This window comes from Hemiscyllium ocellatum, chromosome 5 (assembly GCF_020745735.1).
Source record: "Hemiscyllium ocellatum isolate sHemOce1 chromosome 5, sHemOce1.pat.X.cur, whole genome shotgun sequence".
NCBI lineage: Eukaryota > Metazoa > Chordata > Chondrichthyes > Orectolobiformes > Hemiscylliidae > Hemiscyllium > Hemiscyllium ocellatum.
The window spans coordinates 133,984,413-134,005,500 of record NC_083405.1 but is presented as its reverse complement, the minus strand read 5'-3'; the positions used below and the strand labels follow the sequence as shown (position 1 = coordinate 134,005,500).

The 21,088-nt window shown below is 47.6% G+C and overlaps 1 protein-coding gene across 1 annotated transcript in view; it reads left to right on the top strand.

Moving 5' to 3' along the window:
• Window positions 1-21,088, top strand: part of LOC132815876 (myosin-7B-like) — a 142,538-nt gene that overhangs the window by 7,133 nt on the left and 114,317 nt on the right. Inside the window, exons 4-10 of the mRNA XM_060825218.1 lie at window positions 1,578-1,734; window positions 9,813-9,840; window positions 14,181-14,277; window positions 15,328-15,420; window positions 17,942-18,005; window positions 19,453-19,551; window positions 20,250-20,353. Coding sequence (XP_060681201.1) covers window positions 1,578-1,734; window positions 9,813-9,840; window positions 14,181-14,277; window positions 15,328-15,420; window positions 17,942-18,005; window positions 19,453-19,551; window positions 20,250-20,353 — 642 coding nt within the window. The remainder of the gene's footprint in view (window positions 1-1,577; window positions 1,735-9,812; window positions 9,841-14,180; window positions 14,278-15,327; window positions 15,421-17,941; window positions 18,006-19,452; window positions 19,552-20,249; window positions 20,354-21,088) is intronic.

Here is a 21,088-nt window from a genome sequence, read left to right as displayed (position 1 = left end):
ACCATTTCCTCAGCTATCTCCTTTAGAACTCTGGGGTATAGTCCATCTGGTCTGGGTGACTTATCCACCTTTAGATCTTTCAGCTTCCTTAGCACCTTCTCAAAGAACAAAGAGTGAATAATATAGCCCAGGAACAGGCCCATCGGCCCACCAAGCCTGCGCTGACACATTTTCCCTTCCTGTGTTCACTTCCAGGATCCGTATCCCTCTATTCCCTCCTATTCATGCACTCATCGAGGTGTTTCTTGAATGCTGCTATTGTGTCTGCTTCCACCACCCCCTCTGGCAGTGCATTCCAGGCACTGACCACCCTTTGTGTGACAAATTTGCAATCACACATCTCTTTTAAACTTCCCCCCTCGCAACTTGAACCTGTGCCCCTAGTAATTGACTCCTCCACCCTGGCTAAAAGCCTCATACTTTCCACTCTATCCATGCCATTCATAATTTTATAAACTTCTATCAGGTCGCCCCTTGCGTTCCAGTGAAAACAAACCCAGTTCCTCCAACAGTGATGACCACTACAACCACCTCTGCACCCTGACTCCCTTGAAGGTCTGGAATGCTGCTGGTGTTTTCCAACGTACAAACTTATGCAAAGTGCCTGTTCAGTTGCTCCGCTATTTCTCGTTCCCCATTACTACTCCTTCAGCATCATTTTCCAGTGGTCCAATGTTCTTCCTTGCCTCGCTCTTACTTTTTATATATCTAAAATTACTCATAATTTTTTATATTACTAGCCAGTTTACTCTCATATTTCATTGACTTCCCCCTTAATTGCCTTTTGAGTTAGCCTCCGCTGATTTTTAAAGGCTTCCAATCCTCTAGATTCCTACTAATCTTCAGCACATTGTAAACTTTTTCTTTTGCTTTTATAATGTCTCCGAATTTCGGCTGTTATCCCTGAATTGCCCCCAGAAACTCCTGCCTGTGCTGCTCTAATGTCTTCCATGCTCGGCTCCCCTTCCAATCACCTCTGGCCAGACTCCCCCTCTTGGCTTTGTAGTTACCTTTACTCAGTTGTAATACCGTTACATCTGATTCCAGCTTCTCCCAATCAAACCACAAGATGAATTCTAACATGTTACGGTCACTGCCCCTGAGGGGTTCCCTCATCTTCAGCTCTCTAATCACGTCTGCCTCATTAAACACCAGCAGATCCAGAATTGCTTGTTCCCCAGTGGGCTTAAGCTGCTCCAAAACAAAAAAATCCTCGACAATATTCCACAAATTCCTTTTCTTGAAATCCATTACCGATCTGTATTTGCTAAAGACTGCAGGTGGAGGAATATCTGGTTATTGTTGGATATTGATATGTTGCTTTGCATCTGCCTTCACCGGTAACATCCTGAAATTATAACGTGATGGATTAAAAATTCAGCTAAGGAGCACTGTCAAGACCATGGCTTTGAAACTAAACAGTTCCGAGTGGATTCTAGTTTGGTCATTTAGGTTGTGTTGGGGAATGAGTGGTGTGGAGAGTTAGCTGAAAAAGCTGAGCCTGTCCTGTCAGTGAGTGGCTGTGAACATCTTCAGTGGTATGTGCAGATTAACGGGAGCAATCTGTTCCTTTGCAGACTTACTCGGGGTTGTTCTGTGTGTCGGTGAACCCTTACAAATTGCTGCCTGTGTACACACCGACTGTGGTCGCGGCCTACAAACGGAAACGCAAGGGCGATGCTCCCCCACATATATACTGCATTGCAGACAATGCCTACTTCGATATGTTGAGCAGTAAGTACAGAGGGTCACACTTAACATTAACATTCAAACCCCACCATGTCGGATAAGCACATGTTGTCACTCTATGGCCTTAATCGGTCAGTGCATGGGCTAACACCACCACATTGGCATCCCTCACAAACTGATCATTATCCCTTCCCTTTCTCACTTACTTCCAATAGGAATTAACACATTGCAAGGCTTGTCCTCACCCATCACACCATTAAAGACCATCACCCAGTGATTGGCTCCCAATCTTTATATCTCTCTGTGTAAAGAAGTGAAAGGTTTGTTGTTTTATTTACTCATTCAGTGTGGGAAGTGGGCATCCCTGGCTGGCCCAGTGTGAATTGCCCGCCTCTAATTGTCCTTGAGAAGGCGATCAAACATCAATCTTCCCTTTATCGACAGACAAGGAAATCTGCTCTTTGAACTCCTCCCTGTTCTTGACATTGCTCCTAGCCCCACAATAAATCCTGCGAGCAACAGTTCCCAATAATCGGGATGAACCGTGATTGTTCCTTGTTGATATGATTAACATTACAATGTTCCCCATTGGACTGAGCAGCTTTGTGTGGAATTGGCATCTTGGAAATTGATGAGCAAACAAACCAGGAACAACAGCAGGCTATTCAGCCCATCGAGCCTTATGCGCTGTCTGCGGCTCATCTGACTTCAACTCAACGTTCTTGCAATGTCCCCAATAATCCCTTGGCAATCGAGAATCTATCTTCCGCTGCCTTAAAACAAGCCAAAGATTCTGCACCCACTGCCTTCTATCCATAGCTTTAGTGACATTTCTAAGGTTCAGAGTACAGTTGGAGGAGTGGGGTAGGACTGTAATTGATAAACTATTCCAACATGGAGAAGATCCAATGGTTAGCTCAGGTGCCTACAAGGCAAGTTTGCAATGAAGGATGATGCTAACAGTGTGGGTTCAATTCCCATGCTGGCTGAGGTCACTGTTAAGATTCAACCTCACTCCTCGCCTTGTTTATCAACTCATTCATTACCAACATGCTAATTGAAAAGCCGAAACATTGACGTTAGACCACTCTCAGATAATTGTGCACGGTTCTGGTCTCCCTATTATTAAAAAAACGGACAGAGACACTTGAGAAGACATGAAAAAATCAGAGTCGCGAGTGTGGCATCCAAGGAGCAGTCAAATCGATGATTCAGACAGGAGCCCTTCATCACTTCATTCCTGATGAGGGGCTCTTGTCTGAAACATTGATTCTCCTGCTGTTCGGATGCTGCCTGACTGGTTCTGCTTTTCCAGCACCACACTCTCGACTCTGATCTCCAGCATCTGCAGTCCTCACTTCCTACTCCATGAAGAAATCAGAGCAGAGGGGTAGGTTATAATCTGCTGAGCGTACTCCATCATTATGAATTCTGCTTTCCCCCCCTGCTCCCCTATCCCTTGATACCCTGGGTGACCAGGAATACCTCTACGCCAGCCTTAATCAATGACAAGCCTCTAAGTTAGAAAATTCCATCCGTCTACAACCCTCTGAGGGAAGTAGTTTCTCCTCAACTCAGTCCAAAATGGTTGACCTGTTATCCTGAAACTGTGTCCCCGAGATCTTGAAACTGCCAAACAGAGAAGTTTATTCTGATCAAGCCTGACTGCGGCTCCATAGCCGACAGAAACCAAAGGACTATGGGGAGGCCTGGTGGAGCTCCGTGAGTTTATGAACGTGTTCCCTCAATCAGGAATTGGGATCTTCCTCCAATCGGGAATTGAAAATCCCTCCGTTCCTGGTTGTACTGAACTCTGGGGTCATCTGTGAAAGTAAGTTTAGTTGTTGATGGAAATACCGGCAGCGATCCCTACCTAGGCCAAGGGTCAGAGGTTAAAGAGTGAAAGAGGAAGGCTGCAGATGGTGGGACATTGCATGGTGAGGAGCTGGGATTGTTCCAGTTCAAACAGGCCCCTGCAATGGGGCAGTCTGCAAGGGAACTCAAATGCATTTGTCTCCTGGGGCAGGTGATCTCAAAGAGCTGTGTGGGAGGAGGAAGCTCCCACTGCCCCCTCAAAATACACCCCCCACCCCGTCACCCAGTCCTGACCTACCCCCTCCTCCAGCTTGCCCAGGTCCCTGAGCTTCCCCCCCCCCACCCCCGAACAGGGCGTTTACCCAATGGTACCAAACCCCACCCCATCCCCTGTAACAGGGACTGTCCCTAAAGAGATCGGGATGTGAAGGTGTTAATAGAACATCGAACATTGCAGCGTAGTACAGGCCCTTTGGCTCTCGATGTTGTGTCGAACTGTGGAACCAATCTGAAGCCCATCTAAACCTACACTATTCCATTCTCATCCATATGCCTATTCAATGACCATTTAAATGCCCTTAAAGTTGGCGAGTCTACTAATGTTGCAGGCAGTGCAGTTGATGCTCCTACTACTCTCTGAGTAAAGAAACCACTTCTGACATCTGTCCTAAATCTAACACCCCTCAATTTATAGCTATGTCCCCTCATGCTAGCCATTACCATCCAAGGAAAAAGGCTTTCCCTGTCCACCCTATCTAACCCTTTGAAAATCTTATATGTGCTGCAAATGTGTTGCTGGTCAAAGCACAGCAGGCCAGGCAGCATCTCAGGAATAGAGAATTCGACGTTTCGAGCATAAGCTCTTCATCAGGAATAAGAGAGAGAGAGCCAAGCAGGCTAAGATAAAAGGTAGGGAGGAGGGACTAGGGGGAGGGGCGATGGAGGTGGGATAGGTGGAAGGAGGTCAAGGTGAGGGTGATAGGCCGGAGTGGGGTGGGGGCGGAGAGGTCAGGAAGAGGATTGCAGGTTAGGAGGGCGGTGCTGAGTTGAGGGAACCGACTGAGACAAGGTGGGGGGAGGGGAAATGAGGAAGCTGGAGAAATCTGAATTCATACCTTGTGGTTGGAGGGTTCCCAGGCGGAAGATGAGGCGCTCCTCCTCCAGCCGTCGTGTAGTTGTGTTCTGCCGGTGGAGGAGTCCAAGGACCTGCATGTCCTCGGTGGAGTGGGAGGGGGAGTTAAAGTGTTGAGCCACGGGGTGATTGGGTTGGTTGGTTCGGGCGGCCCAGAGGTGTTCTCTGAAGCGTTCCGCAAGTAAGCGGCCTGTCTCACCAATATAGAGGAGGCCACATCGGGTGCAGCGGATGCAATAGATGATGTGTGCGGAGGTACAGGTGAACTTGTGGCGGATATGGAAGGATCCCTTGGGGCCTTGGAGGGAAGTGAGTGTGGAGGTGTGGGCGCAAGTTTTACATTTCCTGCGGTTGCAGGGGAAGGTGCTGGGGGTGGAGGATGGGTTGGTGGGGGGTGTGGATCTGACAAGGGAGTCACGAAGGGAGTGGTCCTTGCGGAACGCTGATAGGGGAGGGGAGGGAAATATATCCTTGGTGGTGGGGTCCGTTTGGAGGTGGCGGAAATGGCGGCGGATGATACGTTGTATGCGCAGGTTGGTGGGGTGGTAGGTGAGAACCAGTGGGGTTCTGTCTTGGTGGCGGTTGGAGGAGCGGGGCTCAAGGGCGGAGGAGCGGGAAGTGGAGGAGATGCGGTGGAGGGCATCGTCGATCACGTCTGGGGGGAATCTGCGGTCCTTGAAGAAGGAGGTCATCTGGGCTGTGCGGTGTTGGAATTGGTCCTCCTGGGAGCAGATGCGGCGGAGACGAAGGAATTGGGAATATGGGATGGCGTTTTTACAGGGGGCAGGGTGGGAGGAGGTGTAGTCCAGGTAGCTGTGGGAGTCAGTCGGTTTATAATAGATGTCTGCGGCCGCCCGAACCAACCAACCCAATCACCCCGTGGCTCAACACTTTAACTCCCCCTCCCACTCCACCGAGGACATGCAGGTCCTTGGACTCCTCCACCGGCAGAACACAACTACACGACGGCTGGAGGAGGAGCGCCTCATCTTCCGCCTGGGAACCCTCCAACCACAAGGTATGAATTCAGATTTCTCCAGCTTCCTCATTTCCCCTCCCCCCACCTTGTCTCAGTCGGTTCCCTCAACTCAGCACCGCCCTCCTAACCTGCAATCCTCTTCCTGACCTCTCCGCCCCCACCCCACTCCGGCCTATCACCCTCACCTTGACCTCCTTCCACCTATCCCACCTCCATCGCCCCTCCCCCTAGTCCCTCCTCCCTACCTTTTATCTTAGCCTGCTTGGCTCTCTCTCTCTTATTCCTGATGAAGAGCTTATGCTCGAAACGTTGAATTCTCTATTCCTGAGATGCTGCCTGGCCTGCTGTGCTTTGACCAGCAACACATTTGCAGCTGTGATCTCCAGCATCTGCAGACCTCATTTTTTACTCGAAAATCTTATATGTCTCAAATAAGTCACCTCTCAATCTTCTTCTCTCTAATGAAAACAGCCTCAAATCCCTCAGTCTTTCCTTGTAAGATCTTCCCTCCATACCAGAGCTGAAAATGTGTTGCTGGAAAAGCACAGCAGGTCAGGCAGCATGCTGCCTGACCTGCTGCGCTTTTCCAGCAACACATTTTCAGCTCTGATCTCCAGCATCTGCAGACCTCACTTTCTCCTTCCCTCCATACCAGGCAACATCCTAGTAAATCTCCTCTGAAGCCTTCCCAAAGCTTCCACATCCTTCCTATAATGCAGTGACCAGAACTGTACGCAATACTCCAAATGTGACCTCTCCAGAATTTTGTACAGCTGCAGCATAACTTCATGGTTCCGGAACTCGATCCCTCTATTAATAAAAGCTAAAACACTGTATACCTTCTTAACAACCTTAACTACCTAGGCAACTTTCAGGGAATTACATACGTGGACACAGAGATCTCTCTGCTCATCTATACTACCAAGAATTTTACCATTAGCCCAGTACTCTGCATTCCTGTAACTCCTTCCAAAGGGAATCACCTCACACATTTCCACATTAAACTCCATTTGCCACCTCTCAGCCCAGCTCTGCAGTTTATTTATGTCACTTTGTAACCTATAACATCCATCGTCACTATCCATATCTCTTCGACCTTAGTGTCATCTACAAAGGTACTAACCCATTCTTCTGTGCCTCACCCAGATCATTTATAAAAATGACAAACAGCAGTGGACCCAAAGCAGATCCTTGTGGTATACCACTAATAACTGAACTCCAGGGTGAACATTTCCCATCAACCACCACCCTCTGTCTTCTTTCAGCAAGCCAATTTCTGATCCAAACCACTAAATCACCTTCAAACCTATGCCTCCGTATTTTGTGCTTTTGTGGGGAACCTTATCAAACATCTTACTGAAATCCATATACACCACATCAACCACTTCACCCTCCTCTCCCTGTTTGGTCACCTTCTCAAAGAACTCAATAAGATTTGTGAGGCACGACCTACCCTTCAAATACCGTGTTGACTATCCCTAATCAACTTATTCCTCTCTTGATGATTATGAATCCTATCTCTTATAACCCTTTCCAACACTTTACCCACAACTGAAGTAAGGCTCACAGGTCTACAAATTGTCTCTACTCCCCTTCTTGAACAAGGGAACAACATTTGCTATCCTCCAGTCTTCTGGCACTATTCCTATAGACAATGACAACATAAAGATCAATGCCAAAGGCTCGGCAATCTCCTCCTTGGCTTCTCAGGGAATTCCAGGATAAATCCCATCCAGCTCAGGGGACTTATCTATTTTCACACAGTCTAGAATTGCCAACACCTCCTCCTTGTGAACCTCAATCCTGTCTAGTTTAGTAGCCTGTATCTCAGTATTCTCCTCAACCACATTGTCTTTTTCTAGTGTGAACACTGACAAAAAGTATTCATTTAGCGCTTCCCCTCTGACTTCACACACAACTTCCCACTACTATGCTTGATTGGCCCTAAGCTTACTCTAGTCATTCTTTTATTTCTGACACACTGATAGAAAGCCTTGGGGTTTTCCTTGATTCTATCCACCAATGATTTCTCATGTTCTCTCCTGGTTCTTGGTTCTCTCTTTAGGTCTTTCCTGGCTAACTTGTAACTCTCAAGCACCCTAACTGAGCCTTCACATCTCATCCTAACATAAGCCTTCTTTTTCCTCTTGACAAGAGATTCAACTTCCTTAGTAAACCACAGTTCCCTCCCTAGACCACTTCCTCCCTGCCGGACCTGTATATACTTATCAAGGACATGCAGTACCTGTTCCTTGAATAAGCTCCACATTTCAATTGTGCCCATCCCCCGCAGTTTCCCTCCCTATCCGAAGCATCCTAAATCTTACCTAATCATATTGTGATTGCCTTTCCCCCAGCTGTAACTCTTGCCCTGTGGTATATACCTATCCCTTTCCATCACTAAAGTAAACATAACCAAATTGTGGTCACTATCACCAAAGTGCTCAACTACCTCCATTCTAACACCTGGCCAGGTTCATTACCCAGTACCAAATCCAATGTGGCCTCACCCCTCGTTGACCTGTCTACATACTGTATCAGGAAACCCTCCTGCAGACATTGGACAAAAACTGACCCATTTAAAGTACTTGAACTATAGTATTCCTAGTCAATATTTAGAAAGTTAGAGTCCCCCCTAACTACTCTATCATTCTTGCTCCTATCCAGAATTATGTTTGCTATCTTATCCTCTACATCTTTGGAACTATTCAGAGGTCTGTAGAAAACTCCCAACCTCTCCTTTTCTGTTTCTAATCTCAGCCCATACTACCTCAGTAGAGGAGCCCTAAAAATGTCCTTTCTGCAACCAAAATACTGTCCTTGACTAACAATGTCGCACCTCCCCCTCTTTTACCATCTTCCCTGTTCTTACTGAAACATCTAAGTCCCGGAACCTGCAACAACCGTTCCTGTCCCTGCTCTTCCCGTGTCTCAACATTGGCCACAACATTGAAATCCCAGGTACCAACCCATGCTGTAAGTTCACCCACCTTAGTCTGGATGTTCCTGGCGTTGAAGTAGACACACTTCAAACCACCTTCCTGCTTGCCAGTGAGCTCTTGCGATCTTGAAATTTTAGTTCTGACTTCACTATGCTCAACCTCCCATGTATTTGAACTACAATTTCAGTTCCAATCCCCCGGTGAATTAGTTTTAACCTCCCCCCCAACCCCCCAACCCCCGAAGAGCATTAGCAAATTTCCCTCCCAGGATATTGATATCTCTCTAGTTCAGATGTAGATCATCCCATTTGTAGAGGTCCCACCTACCCCAGAATGAGCCCCAATTATCCAGGAATCTAAAACCCTCCCTCTTGCACCATTCCTGTAGCCACGTGTTCAACTCCTCTCTCTCCCTATTCCTCGCCTTGCTAGCACATGACACAGGCAACAAACCAGAAACAACTGTTTGATCTAGCTCTAAGTTTCCACCCTAGCTCCCTGAATTTCTGCCTTACATCCCCATCCCTTTTCCTACCTATGTCATTGGTGTCTATGTGGACCACGACTTGGGGCTGCTCCCCTCCCCCTCAAGGATCCTGAAAACACGATCAGAGACATCACAAACTCTGGCACCTGGGAGGCAACACAGTCTCTCTCATCCCCACAGAACCTCCTATCTGTCCCCTAAACTGTAGAGTCCCCAATGACTACAGCTCTGCTCCTCTTCCCCCTTCCCTTCTGAGAAACAGAGACAGACTCTGTGCCAGAGACCTGTGCCCCATTGCTTACCCCTGGTAAATTATACCCCCCCAAACAGTATCCAAAACGGTATACTTGTTGTTGAGGGGAATGGCCACTGGGGATCCCTGCCCTGCCTGCCGGTTCCCTTTCCACCCCCTGACAGGAACACATTGACCTTCATCTTTTACCTGAGGGGTGATTACCTCCCTGTAACTCCGCTCAATTACTCTCTCCACCTCCTGAATGATCTGAAGTTCATCCAGCTCCAGTTCCCTGACGTGGTTTTCGAGGAGCTGGAGTGGGGTGCACTTCCCGCAGATGTAGTCAGCAGGGATAGGAGTGGTGACCCTTACCCTTATGTCAGGCTGTGTAACAGCACTGACACATTCCTGCTCCTGTCATCAGGAATTTTGCTGTTTTCAGTCTCACCCTCCTGACTGGGCCACCCTCATCCTCAGATGTTTATGTGGAAAGGATTCAAGGTTGTCTGAATCATTGTTATTCTTAATTCTAGATCGTGAGAACCAGTCCATGCTGATCACGTAAGTAATCCTGAGAAATCTGCTTCATTCCTTTCCATTGATCCCACCACAGGAGTCTCCGGTTTGGAATAGCGTCTGGGAACTCAGTGAGGAGCCTGAATTAGAACCAATACTTTCCTGTAAATTCACGCTGTTACCTGTTGTTTATTAACCAATGCACGCCATCTAATCTATGGCTGGAAACCAGGAGTAATGGTTACATTTTAGGGAATATTGAGATGTTGCTTTTCTGTAAAGTGAGTCCAAATCAACGGTTGATCTAGAAAGTACACAGTGAATGGCAGGACCCCTGGACAGCACTGATATACAAAAGGATCTTGGGATTCAATCCATAGCTCCCTGATAGTAGCAACGTAAGTAGCTAGGGGGGCCGTAAAGAAGGCGTATGGTGTCCTTGCTTTTATTGGTCAGGGAATTGAGTACAAGAGTCAGGATGTCATGTAGCAGCTTTATAAGACTTTCATGAGGCCACACTTAAGAGTATTGTGTTCAGTTCTAGTCACTGCATTACAGGAAGGACATGGAGGCTTTGTAGAGGGTGTAGAAGAGATTTACCAGGATACTGCCTGGATTGGAGGACAGCAGCTGTAAACTGGAACAACGTGGGTTAGATTAGATTAGATTAGATTACTTACAGTGTGGAAACAGGCCCACACCGACCCGCCGAAGCACAACCCATCCATACCCCTACATTTACCCCTTATCTAACACTACAGGCAATTTAGCACGGCCAATTCACCTGACCCGCACATCTTTGGACTGTGGGAAGAAACTGGAGCACCCGGAGGAAACCCACGCAGACACGGGGAGAACGTGCAAACTCCACACAGTCAGTCACCCGAGGCAGGAATTGAACCCGGGTCTCTGGCGCTGTGAGGCAGCAGTGCTAACCACTGTGCCACCGTGCCGCCCACTATTTGTTCTGTCTGGAGCGACAGAGACTGAGGGGAGACTTGAAAGATGTCTGTAAAATTATAAGATACATAGATCAGGTTGATGATCAGAATCTTTTGCCCAGAGTTGAAATGTCTAACACTAGGGGGGGGCAGGCATTTAAGGTGAGAGGGGGGAAAGTTCAAAGGAAATGTGAGGGGCAAGATTTTGACACAGAGGGTGGTAGGAGTCTGAAATGCCCTGCCAGGGAGATGCGATAGGGGTATTTAAGGGATTTTTAGATAAACAGATGAATATGGGTGGCACCTGGCTCAGTGTTTAGGGGTGGCACTGTAGCTCAGTGGTAGGTACTGCTGCCTCATAGTGCCAAGAACCCAGGTTCGATTCCAGCCTTGGGTGACCGTGTGGAGTTTGCACATTTTCCCCGTGTCTGTGTGGGTTTCCTCCGGGTGCTCCGGTTTCCTCCCCCAATCCAAAGATGTGTAGGTTAGGCAAATTCATCATGCCAAATTGCCCTGTTCAAGTCTTCAAGGATGTGTGGATGCATTAGTCAAGAAACAGGGTAGGGGAATGGGTCTGGGCGGGATACTCTTCAGAGGATCGGTATGGACTTGTTGGGCCAAATGGCCTGTGTCTACACTGTAGCACCATAGAGGCATAGAGATGTACAGCATGGAAACAGGCCCTTCAGTCCAAACTGTCCATGCCGACCAGATATCCCAACCCAATCTAGTCCCACCTGCCAGCACCCGGCCCATATCCCTCCAAACCCTTCCTATTCATATACCCATCCAAATGCCTCTTAAATGTTGCAATTGTACCAGCCTCCACCATATCCTCTGGCAGCTCATTCCCTACGCGTACCACCCTCTGTGTGGAAAAGTTGCCCCGTAGGTCTCTTTTATATCTTTCCACTCTCACCCTAAACCTATGCCCTCTAGTTCTGGACTCCACACCCCTGGGAAAAGACTTTACCTATTTATCCTATCCATGCCCCTCATAATTTTGTAAACCTCTATAAGGTCACCCCTCAGCCTCCGACACTCCAGGGAAAACAACCCTAGCATGTTCAGCCTCTGCCTGTAGCTCAAATCCTCCAACCCTGGCAACTTCCTTGTAAATCTTTTCTGAACCCTTTCGAGTTTCACAACATCTTTCCTATAGGAAGGGGACCAGAATTGCACACAATATTCCAACAGTAGCCTAACCAATGTCCTGTACAGCTGCAACATGACCTCCCAACTCCTGTACTCAATACTCTGCCCAATAAAGGAAAGCATACCAAACGCCGCCTTCACTATCCTATCTTCAAGGAATGGAGGCATATGGACCAAGGGCAGGCAGAAGGGATTAGTTTAATTTGGCGTCATATTCGGCACAACATAGTGGGCCAAAGGGCCTGTTCCTGTGCTGTATTTTTCTATATTCTAAATATACAAATGTACATGACTTCTCTGTGGGGAGTAGGTTCAGTTGACAAGAGACGGATGAGGTGATATACCTGTACAAATAACGAAACAGTATGAATGGAACTATACTAGAGAGAGCTGAAAATGTGATGCTGGAAAAGCGCAGCAGGTCAGGCAGCATCCAAGGAACAGGAGAATCGACGTTTTGGGCATAAGCCCTTCTTCAGGAATCCTGAAGAAGGGCTTATGCCTGAAACGTCGATTCTCCTGTTCCTTGGATGCTGCCTGACCTGCTGCGCTTTTCCAGCAACACATTCTCAGCTCTGATCTCCAGCATCTGCAGTCCTCACTTTCTCCTAAACTAGAGAGAGTGCAGGATCCGAGAAACCATGGTGGGTTTGTGCTTTGGATGTGGCAGGACTGGTCCAGAGAGCTGTAAATAAAGTACGACTGTATTCTCAGCTTCATTGAAGTACAGAGTACAGGAACACGGAGGTTATTGTGTATTGTCATGGGTGCCACAGTGGGGACAAAGCAGGAGGATTTTACTTGACTGGCTGCAGGAATGAGGAACTGCAGTGATGAGGATAGATTGAAGAGATTGGCACTGTTCTCCCTGGAGAGGAGAGGGCTCAGAGGAAGATCTGTTAGAGGCTTTTAACATCATCAGAGGTCTGGGCAGAGTGGGTAACGAGAAATTATTCTCATTCACAAAAGCCTCGGGAACCAGAGGACACGGGTTGAGAGCACAGTATTTTGAAAAAGAAGATGCCGCCTGGAAATGTGGTGGATTTAAGGCAAGTCGAGGAATTCAAAACTGCAGTAGAAATTACTTCAGTAGAAAACAGCGTGCAGATTTATGGGAAAGGGCGAGGTCAGCATTAAGTCAAATTGCTCAAAATGTCTGTGAGAGATGGTCTCTGTGGGGAATGGTCTCTGTGGGGAATGATCTCTGTGAGGGATGGTCTCTGTGGGGGATGGTCTCTGTGAGGGATGGTCTCTGTGGGGATGGTCTCTGTGAGGGATGGTCTCTGTGAGGGATGGACTCTGTGAGGGATGGTCTCTGTGAGGGATGGTCTCTGTGAGGGATGGACTCTGTGGGGGATGGTCTCTGTGAGGGATGGTCTCTGTGGGGATGGTCTCTGTGAGGGATGGTCTCTGTGAGGGATGGACTCTGTGAGGGATGGTCTCTGTGAGGGATGGTCTCTGTGAGGGATGGTCTCTGTGGGGGATGGTCTCTGTGGGGAATGGTCTCTGTGAGGGATGGACTCTGTGAGGGATGGTCTCTGTGAGGGGTGGTCTCTGTGGGGGATGGTCTCTGTGGGGAATAGTCACTGTGGGGAATGGTCTCTGTGAGGGATGGACTCTGTGAGGGATGGTCTCTGTGGGGGATGGTCTCTGTGGGGAATAGTCACTGTGGGGAATGGTCTCTGTGGGGGATGGTCTCTGTGGGGAATGGTCTCTGTGGGGAATAGTCACTGTGGGGGATGGTCTCTGTGAGGGATGGTCTCTGTGAGGGATGGTCTCTGTGGGGGATGGTCTCTGTGGGGAATGGTCTCTCTGCAGGGCTTGGATTGTGTGGGGCTTGGATGTGGATGAGACTTTGCGGGGAATGGACTCTGTAGGGGATGGATTCCTTAGGGATTGGGTTTTATGAGGATTTGACACTGTGGGGATGGGACACTGGAGATTGGATTCTATAGGGATTGGATTCTATAGGGATTGGATTCTGTGGGGATGGGACTCTGTGGGGATGGGACACTGTGGGGATGGGACTCTGTGGGGATGGGACACTGTGGGGATGGGACACTGTGGGGATGGGACTCTGTGGGGATGGGACACTGTGGGGATGGATTCTGTGGGGATGGATTCTGTGGGGATGGGACACTGTGGGGATGGGATTCTGTGGGGATGGGACACTGTGGGGATGGGTCTCTGTGGAGATTGGATTCTGGGGATTGGATTCTGTAGGGATTGGACTCTTAGTGTTGAATAAGTTTCGACCTTGTGTTGTTGAATCTATTTGTTATTGTACAGGGGTGAGTCTGGAGCTGGGAAAACAGTGAATACTAAGAGAGTGATTCAATACTTTGCCATTACCGCCGCTCAGGGAGACCTGGCAATGAAGAAGACGGTAAGAATGTAACACAGCCATGTCCGTGAGTCTGTCACAGAAATGCTGGAGCAATCAGCCATGATAGTAACTGATCCACAGGGCTCCCTGGAAGATCATTGAGGCTAGACCACTGTCCAGAACAGAGATAGATAAGGGGTCACCTGACCTCACTGAGATTATGAAAGTGTTCACTTGCAGAAAGCAGTAAGTCCTGGAAATTGCTGGCACTGGTCTGAGCACGGCAGTTCAGGCAGCATCCGAGGAGCAGTAAAATCATTTCGGGCAAAGGTCCTTCATCAGGAATAAAGGCAGAGAGCCTGAAGGGTGGAGAGATAAGCTAGAGGAGGGTGGGGAATAGGGAGAAAGTAGCATAGAGTTGGCTGTGGTAGCGAGTTTGTTTCAGGACATGGTTGAAGAGCTTCAGAGCAGAGGAAATGACCTGAGAGTTGCAGTGGGAGAGGGACTCCCTGAGATTCTTGTAGAGAGAGGAGGAAAACTTCTTCAAGGTAGGCGTCCTTGCAAGAGGATTCGCAGTCGGGTTAAAATCAACTAGGTAACAACAATGACTGCAGATGCTGGAAACCAGATCTCAGGGAGTCTTCCAGCACCACTAATCCAGAATCTGGGGGACAGCATGTGAACCAAGCTGACTAGGTACACTTAACGCCAAAATTAACCGCTCGGAAACCCAGAAGCAATACACAGGAGAAGCTGTTCCCATTGACACAGTGATAAAGTGTGGAAGGTCTCAGGTTTAAGGTGATTAGCAAAAGACAGCAAGAGGAAAGGCCTATGGAGAGCCAGGATCTGCAACATGCCATCCGTGACTTTCAGAAGGCAAACAGATTATCATCTGATGGGTAAAAATATCTCAGACTGGGAGGTGGCACTGGAATTGCAAAGAGTCAGCCAAGACTGGCCAAACGTGGAGATTCTATGATAACATCTAATTAAACATATATGTTGATTGAATGAATGATTTGGTAAATTGTGCAAGACTAGCTAAAGAGTAAGTCCATATATTGTACATTTTGCATTCTTAATATTTTCTACTTGTGAGTCCCACAGGCCTCCCTGGAAGATCAGATCATTGAGGCTAATCCAGCCATGGAAGCGTTTGGGAATGCTAAAACTGTTCGAAATGACAACTCTTCCAGATTTGTGAGTGGAAACATTCTTCCTTTGATGGCTCTCTCTCCTAACTGCAAGCTTGCCACTAATTGTGGCTCTACCCATGGTACCCAAATCCCAGACATAGCTCCTCCTGATCTCCAGCTCAGGTTGAGACAATCAATTGGATAAAACCTTGACAGGTTTCCAAACGTTAAATCCAAAGATCGGTATTAACCGTGACAGGCCAGAGACCAGAAAAATCATTGGTAACAAAAAAGGGGGTGGTTAGAGCTATCTTCTGTCCTCTCTGTGACACCTTCACAGTCTGATCATTTCAGTAGAAATGCTTCTGAAAATTAATCTTGAAAGGTGCTTTCTTGGTTAAGGAAGTGAACAAAAGATAGATTAGATTAGATTACTTACAGTGTGGAAACAGGCCCTTCGGCCCAACAAGTCCACACCGACCCTCCGAAGCGCAACCCACCCAGACCCATTCCCCTTCGCCTAACACTATGGGCAATTTAGCGCAGCCAATCCGCCTAACCTGCACATTTTTGGATAGTGGGAGGAAACCGGAGCACCCGGAGGAAGTAAGGGAAGTAAGGATGTTTTTCAAAGGCTATACAAAGCACTATTCAGACCACAGCTCAAAAAATGTCATAAAGATGTACAGCAAGAAACAGAATCCTTGGTCCAACCTGTCTATGCTGAGCAAACATTCCATCCTGACTTAGTCCCATTTACCAGCACTTCGCCCATATCCCTCTAAATGCTTCCTATTCATATCCCCATCCAGATGCTTTTTAAATGTTGCAATTATACCAGCCTCCACCACTTCCTCTGGCAGCTCATTCCATACACGCACCACCCTTTCTGGGTCCTTATCTAAGGGAAGATATCCTGGCATTGGAGGCAGTCCAGGTAGAGTTCACTAGGCTGATATCAGATATGGAAGGACATTGGTTAGGTCACTGTTGGAATATTGCGTACAATTCTGGTCTCTTTCCTATCGGAAAGATGTTGTGAAACTTGAAAGGGTTCAGAAAAGATTTACAAAGATGTTGCCAGGGTTGGAGGGTTTGAGCTATAGGAAGAGGTTAAATAGGCCAGAGCTGTTTTCCCTGGAGTGTCGGAAGCTGAGGGGTGACCTTATAGAGGTTTATAAAAATTATGAGGGGTATGGAATGGATAAATAGGCAAAGATTTTTCCATGAGGTGGGGGAGTCCAGAACTAGAGGGCATAGGTTTAGGATGGGAGTGGAAAGATATAAAAGAGACCTAAGGATCAACGTTTCACACAGAGGGTGGTACGTGTATGGAATGAGCTGCCAGAGGATGTGGTGGAGGCTGGTACAATTGCAACATTTAAAAGGCATTTGGATGGGTATATGAATAGGAAGGGTTTGGAGGGATATGGGCCGGGTGCTGGCTGGTGGGACTAGATTGGGTTGGGATATCTGGTCGGCATGGATGGGTTGGACCGAAGGGTCTGATTCCACGCTGTACATCTCTATGACTCTATGACTGCTTTATGAGGAGAGGTTGTGTAGATCGGGCCTGTACTCATTGGAATTTAAAAGAATGGGAGGAGACCTCATTGAAAGGTGTAAGATTCTTTAGGTTTTTGACAGATTAGCGGCAAGGTGGTTTCTCTCTTGTGGAAGAGTCTTGGACCAGAGGACATTATCTTTGGTTCCCCCATTTAAGACTGGACTGAGGAGGAATTTCTTCTCCCAGAGGGTAATGAATCTATGGAATTCTTTAGAGTAGAGGGATACTGAGGATGGGTCATTAAATATATTCAAGGCTGAGAGGGGACAGCTTTTTAGTCAGGAAGGGAATCAAGGGTCCAGGGGAAAGGACAGGAAAGTGGAGTGGAAGATGATCAAAAGAACCATGATCTCGACAATTGGTGGAGCAGACTCGATGGGCTGAATGGCCTACTTTGGGTCCGACATTGTATGGTCTCAGGGGTTTCTAAGAATTCTTCTATGGGATGGCATTTGGAGACCATCCTTACCTGCCCTCAAATTGAGAGGCTTGTTGAGCCATTTCACAGAGCAGTTCCGAGTCAGCCACACCGTTGTGGACCTGGAGTCACGTGTAGGTCAGACTAGGTAAGGATGGCAGATTTCCCTCACGAAGGCTCTTCACCAATCAGGAGAAACCCTACACAACAATCTCCGATAGACATCATGGAGGCTATTAATGAGACTAGCTTTATGTTCCAAACTTGAGGGCCAAACTTAAATCCCCTGAGTTGTTGCAGTGGGATTTGAACAGTGTAGTTCCAGAGTAGATAGTGGATAACTAATGGAATGTTACCACCTTCTCCGTCTGCACTACATACCCCCAAGAGGGGTGGGTTGGAGTTGAGCTGCAGGAGAGACGATCAAATCAAATGGCCAAGTAGCCTGCTCCTCTTCCTGTATAGATGCTTGGTCTGTCAGCCTGGGCATAGAGACAGAATGTTAACTAGCTCCAGTAACCCACTACATCGTACGTCATGCTATTTCGCTCCTCTTGAGGAACAACTAAACCTATTGTCTAATATCTACCTTGATTTCAGGGCAAATACATACGGATCCATTTTGGACACACGGGCAAGCTCTCGTCTGCTGACATTGACACCTGTATGTAAATACGATGATGCGCTTTGGGTTTGTGGGGAACGTGGGTGTGGGTGTCACTGGGTGGGTTAGCACTTACTGCCCGTCCTTAGTTACCCCCTTGAGAAAGTGGTGGGGAGCTGCCTTCTTCAAACGCAGCAGTCATAGAATCCCTACAGTGAAGGCCCATTGAGTCTACACCAACCCTTGGAAGAGCATCCCTCTCAGAACCACCCTCTTACCCTGTAACCCTACATTTCCCTTAGCTAGGCCATCTAAGCTACACATCCCTGAACACTATGGGCAATTTCGCATGGCCAATCCACCTGACCTGCACATCTTTGGATTGTGGGAAGAAACCAGAATCCACCTGGAGCACCTGGAGCAAACCCACGCAGGCATGGGAAGAATGTACAAACTCTACACAGACAGTCACCCGAGGCTGGGATCGAACCCGGGTCCCTGGCGCTGTTAGGCAGCAGTGTTACTAACTGAGCCACCGTGCTGTCAGGTACTGTAGATTAACCCACAATGCCCTTAGGAAGGGAATTCCAAGATTTTGACTTAGCGACAGTGAAGGAATGATGATATATTTCCAAGTCAGGATGGTGAGTGACTTGGAGGGGAACCTGCAGGGGATGGTGTTCCCCTGTCCTTCTGGGTGGATGTGGTCATGGGTTGGGAAGGTAGGATCTCTATTTGAAACTTAAACAGAAACAGCAGCTCATTCGGAAATTGCATAAAAATTTAATGCAGGAGGAAAGCTGCTCAGAGCAAGTAGGCTTGCCAGTTTGTAATGAAATGGACAGTGTCCTAAATACATTCCAAAGATGGGTTGGTTTGAAAGAGTTTAGTTTAGATTACTTACAGTGTGGAAACAGGCCCTTCGGCCCAACAAGTCCACACCGACCCGCAACCCACCCATTCCCCTAACCCTACAGGCAATTTAGCATGACCAATTTACCTGACCTGCACATCTTTGGACTGTGGGAGGAAACCCATGCAGACACAGGGAGAATGTGCAAACTCCACACAGTTAGTAGCCTGAGTCAGGAATTGAACCCGGAGTCTCATAGGATTGTGAGGCAGCAGTGCTAACCACTGTGCCACCGGGCCGTGTAATGGTGAACACATTTGGGGAAATGGTGGACACATTGTGTGAATACATCAGAATGAGAACTGTTATGATGCCTTGCAGAAGGAATGAAGAGAACGGGTGAAAATCGACCTCAACGAATTCAGGGAGAATAACTCACCTTAACTCTGAATTACAGTCACAGAGTAACTCAAAATAAGGGGCAGAATGAAGCACGGAACTGAGGGGGGAGAGAATGTCAGAATGAAATGAGGGAATGTACAGACAGAGTTTGTATATGGACAGGGAGGTCTCTGAATACCTGTCGTAGCTGTAGAGAAAGAGTGGGGATTGTTTTCTGCCAAGGTATTAATCAATATTTCTTCATCTGTTCAGACTTGCTGGAAAAGTCACGTGTTGTATTCCAACAACCTGGGGAGCGGAGTTATCACATTTATTATCAGATCCTGTCTGGCAAGAAAAAGGAACTTCAAGGTAAGGAGCAGCATTAGAGAGAGATCAATGGATTTACAGTGTGGGAGCCAGACACTCTTAGTTAAATGGAAAAGTCCATCAGCCTCATAGTCAATGTTGGGAGAAAGTGAGGGCTACAGACGCTGGAGGTCAGAGTTGAAGAGTGTGATGCTGGAAAAGCACAGCCTGTCAGGCAGCATCCGAGGAGCGAGAGAGTCGACTTTTCAGGAATTCCTGATGAAGGGCATATGCCCGAAACGTCGACTCTCCCCTCCTCGGATGCTGTCTAACTGGCTGTGCTTTTCCAGCACCTCACTCTCAGACTCAATGCTGCCATGTCCTTGACATCTCCCAATCTCGATAACCTCCTCCAGCCCTACAACCCTGACTCCCTCATCTCCCAGCCCCTTCATGCTCCCCATTGGTCTCCTTGTCTTAATTAACGTAGACCCTACGATCTTCGCAGATCACCTCACAGCTTGCTGTTTGAGCAAGATGCTGCTTCAAGCCCTTCACTCTGCCCAGACCTGACTCCCTCCTCTTTGGCTCAATGTTAACTTCTGTCTGAGACACACAACAGTGCATTAAAAACAGTTTCCCCACATACTGTTACTGCCTCAGGTTGGAATAGCTCACAGCACACGGAGTTAAGTTTCTAATCTGAACCAGGGACAGTTTACCATCACCAGAATCAAACGGAGTCCCCCTTCTCATTACAGATATCCTAATGGTCTCCACCAACCCCCACGACTATCACTTCTGTTCACAAGGAGTACTGACAGTGGACAAAGTTGACGATGGTGCAGAGCTAATGGCAACTGATGTAAGTGTTTTATATTCCACATCTCACCATTCCTTTAAGAAGTGGTTGTTTAATCAGGGGGACATGGTGCTTTGGGAATGCGACAGGAATAATCATCCCGAAGCCTGGCTTAATGCTCCTGCCTCGCAGGTTCGGATCCCATCACAGCTGGAGTTAAAATTAATTCTCACTCATTCATGAGGAGTGGGTGTCGCTGGCTATTTATTACCCATCCCCAATTGCCCAGTATGAACAAATCTGGAATTAAAAGTTAGACTCAGCAATGGTGAGCATTGACTGTTTTAAAAACCAATCTGGCTCACTCATGTCCTTCAGGGAAGGAAATCTGCCATCCTCACCTGGTCTGGCCAACATGTGACTCCAGACACATGTGGTTGACTCTAACCTGCCCTCTGAAATGGTATAGACAGCCACTTGGTTCAGGGGCACTTGGGGACAGGGAACAATGCCAATCCTTCCAGTGACATCCACTAACCATGAAAGAATGAAAAGTAACCCCTGTTAAGGGGACTCTGCGGCCTTTAAACTCCACTGACTAAATATTAAATATGGAAACTCATCCAGGTTTGTGGATAATTCTGTTGTTTACATATATTTGTATTTTTATATAGTTTTATTTATACTTTATAGATACCAGTCTGAGGAACCATGAGGTAAACATGCACACAATCCCAGTGACAGTTCATGGCCTCAGGTTGCTGACAGGGCAATACATGTGATGATGCCCCTTTGATA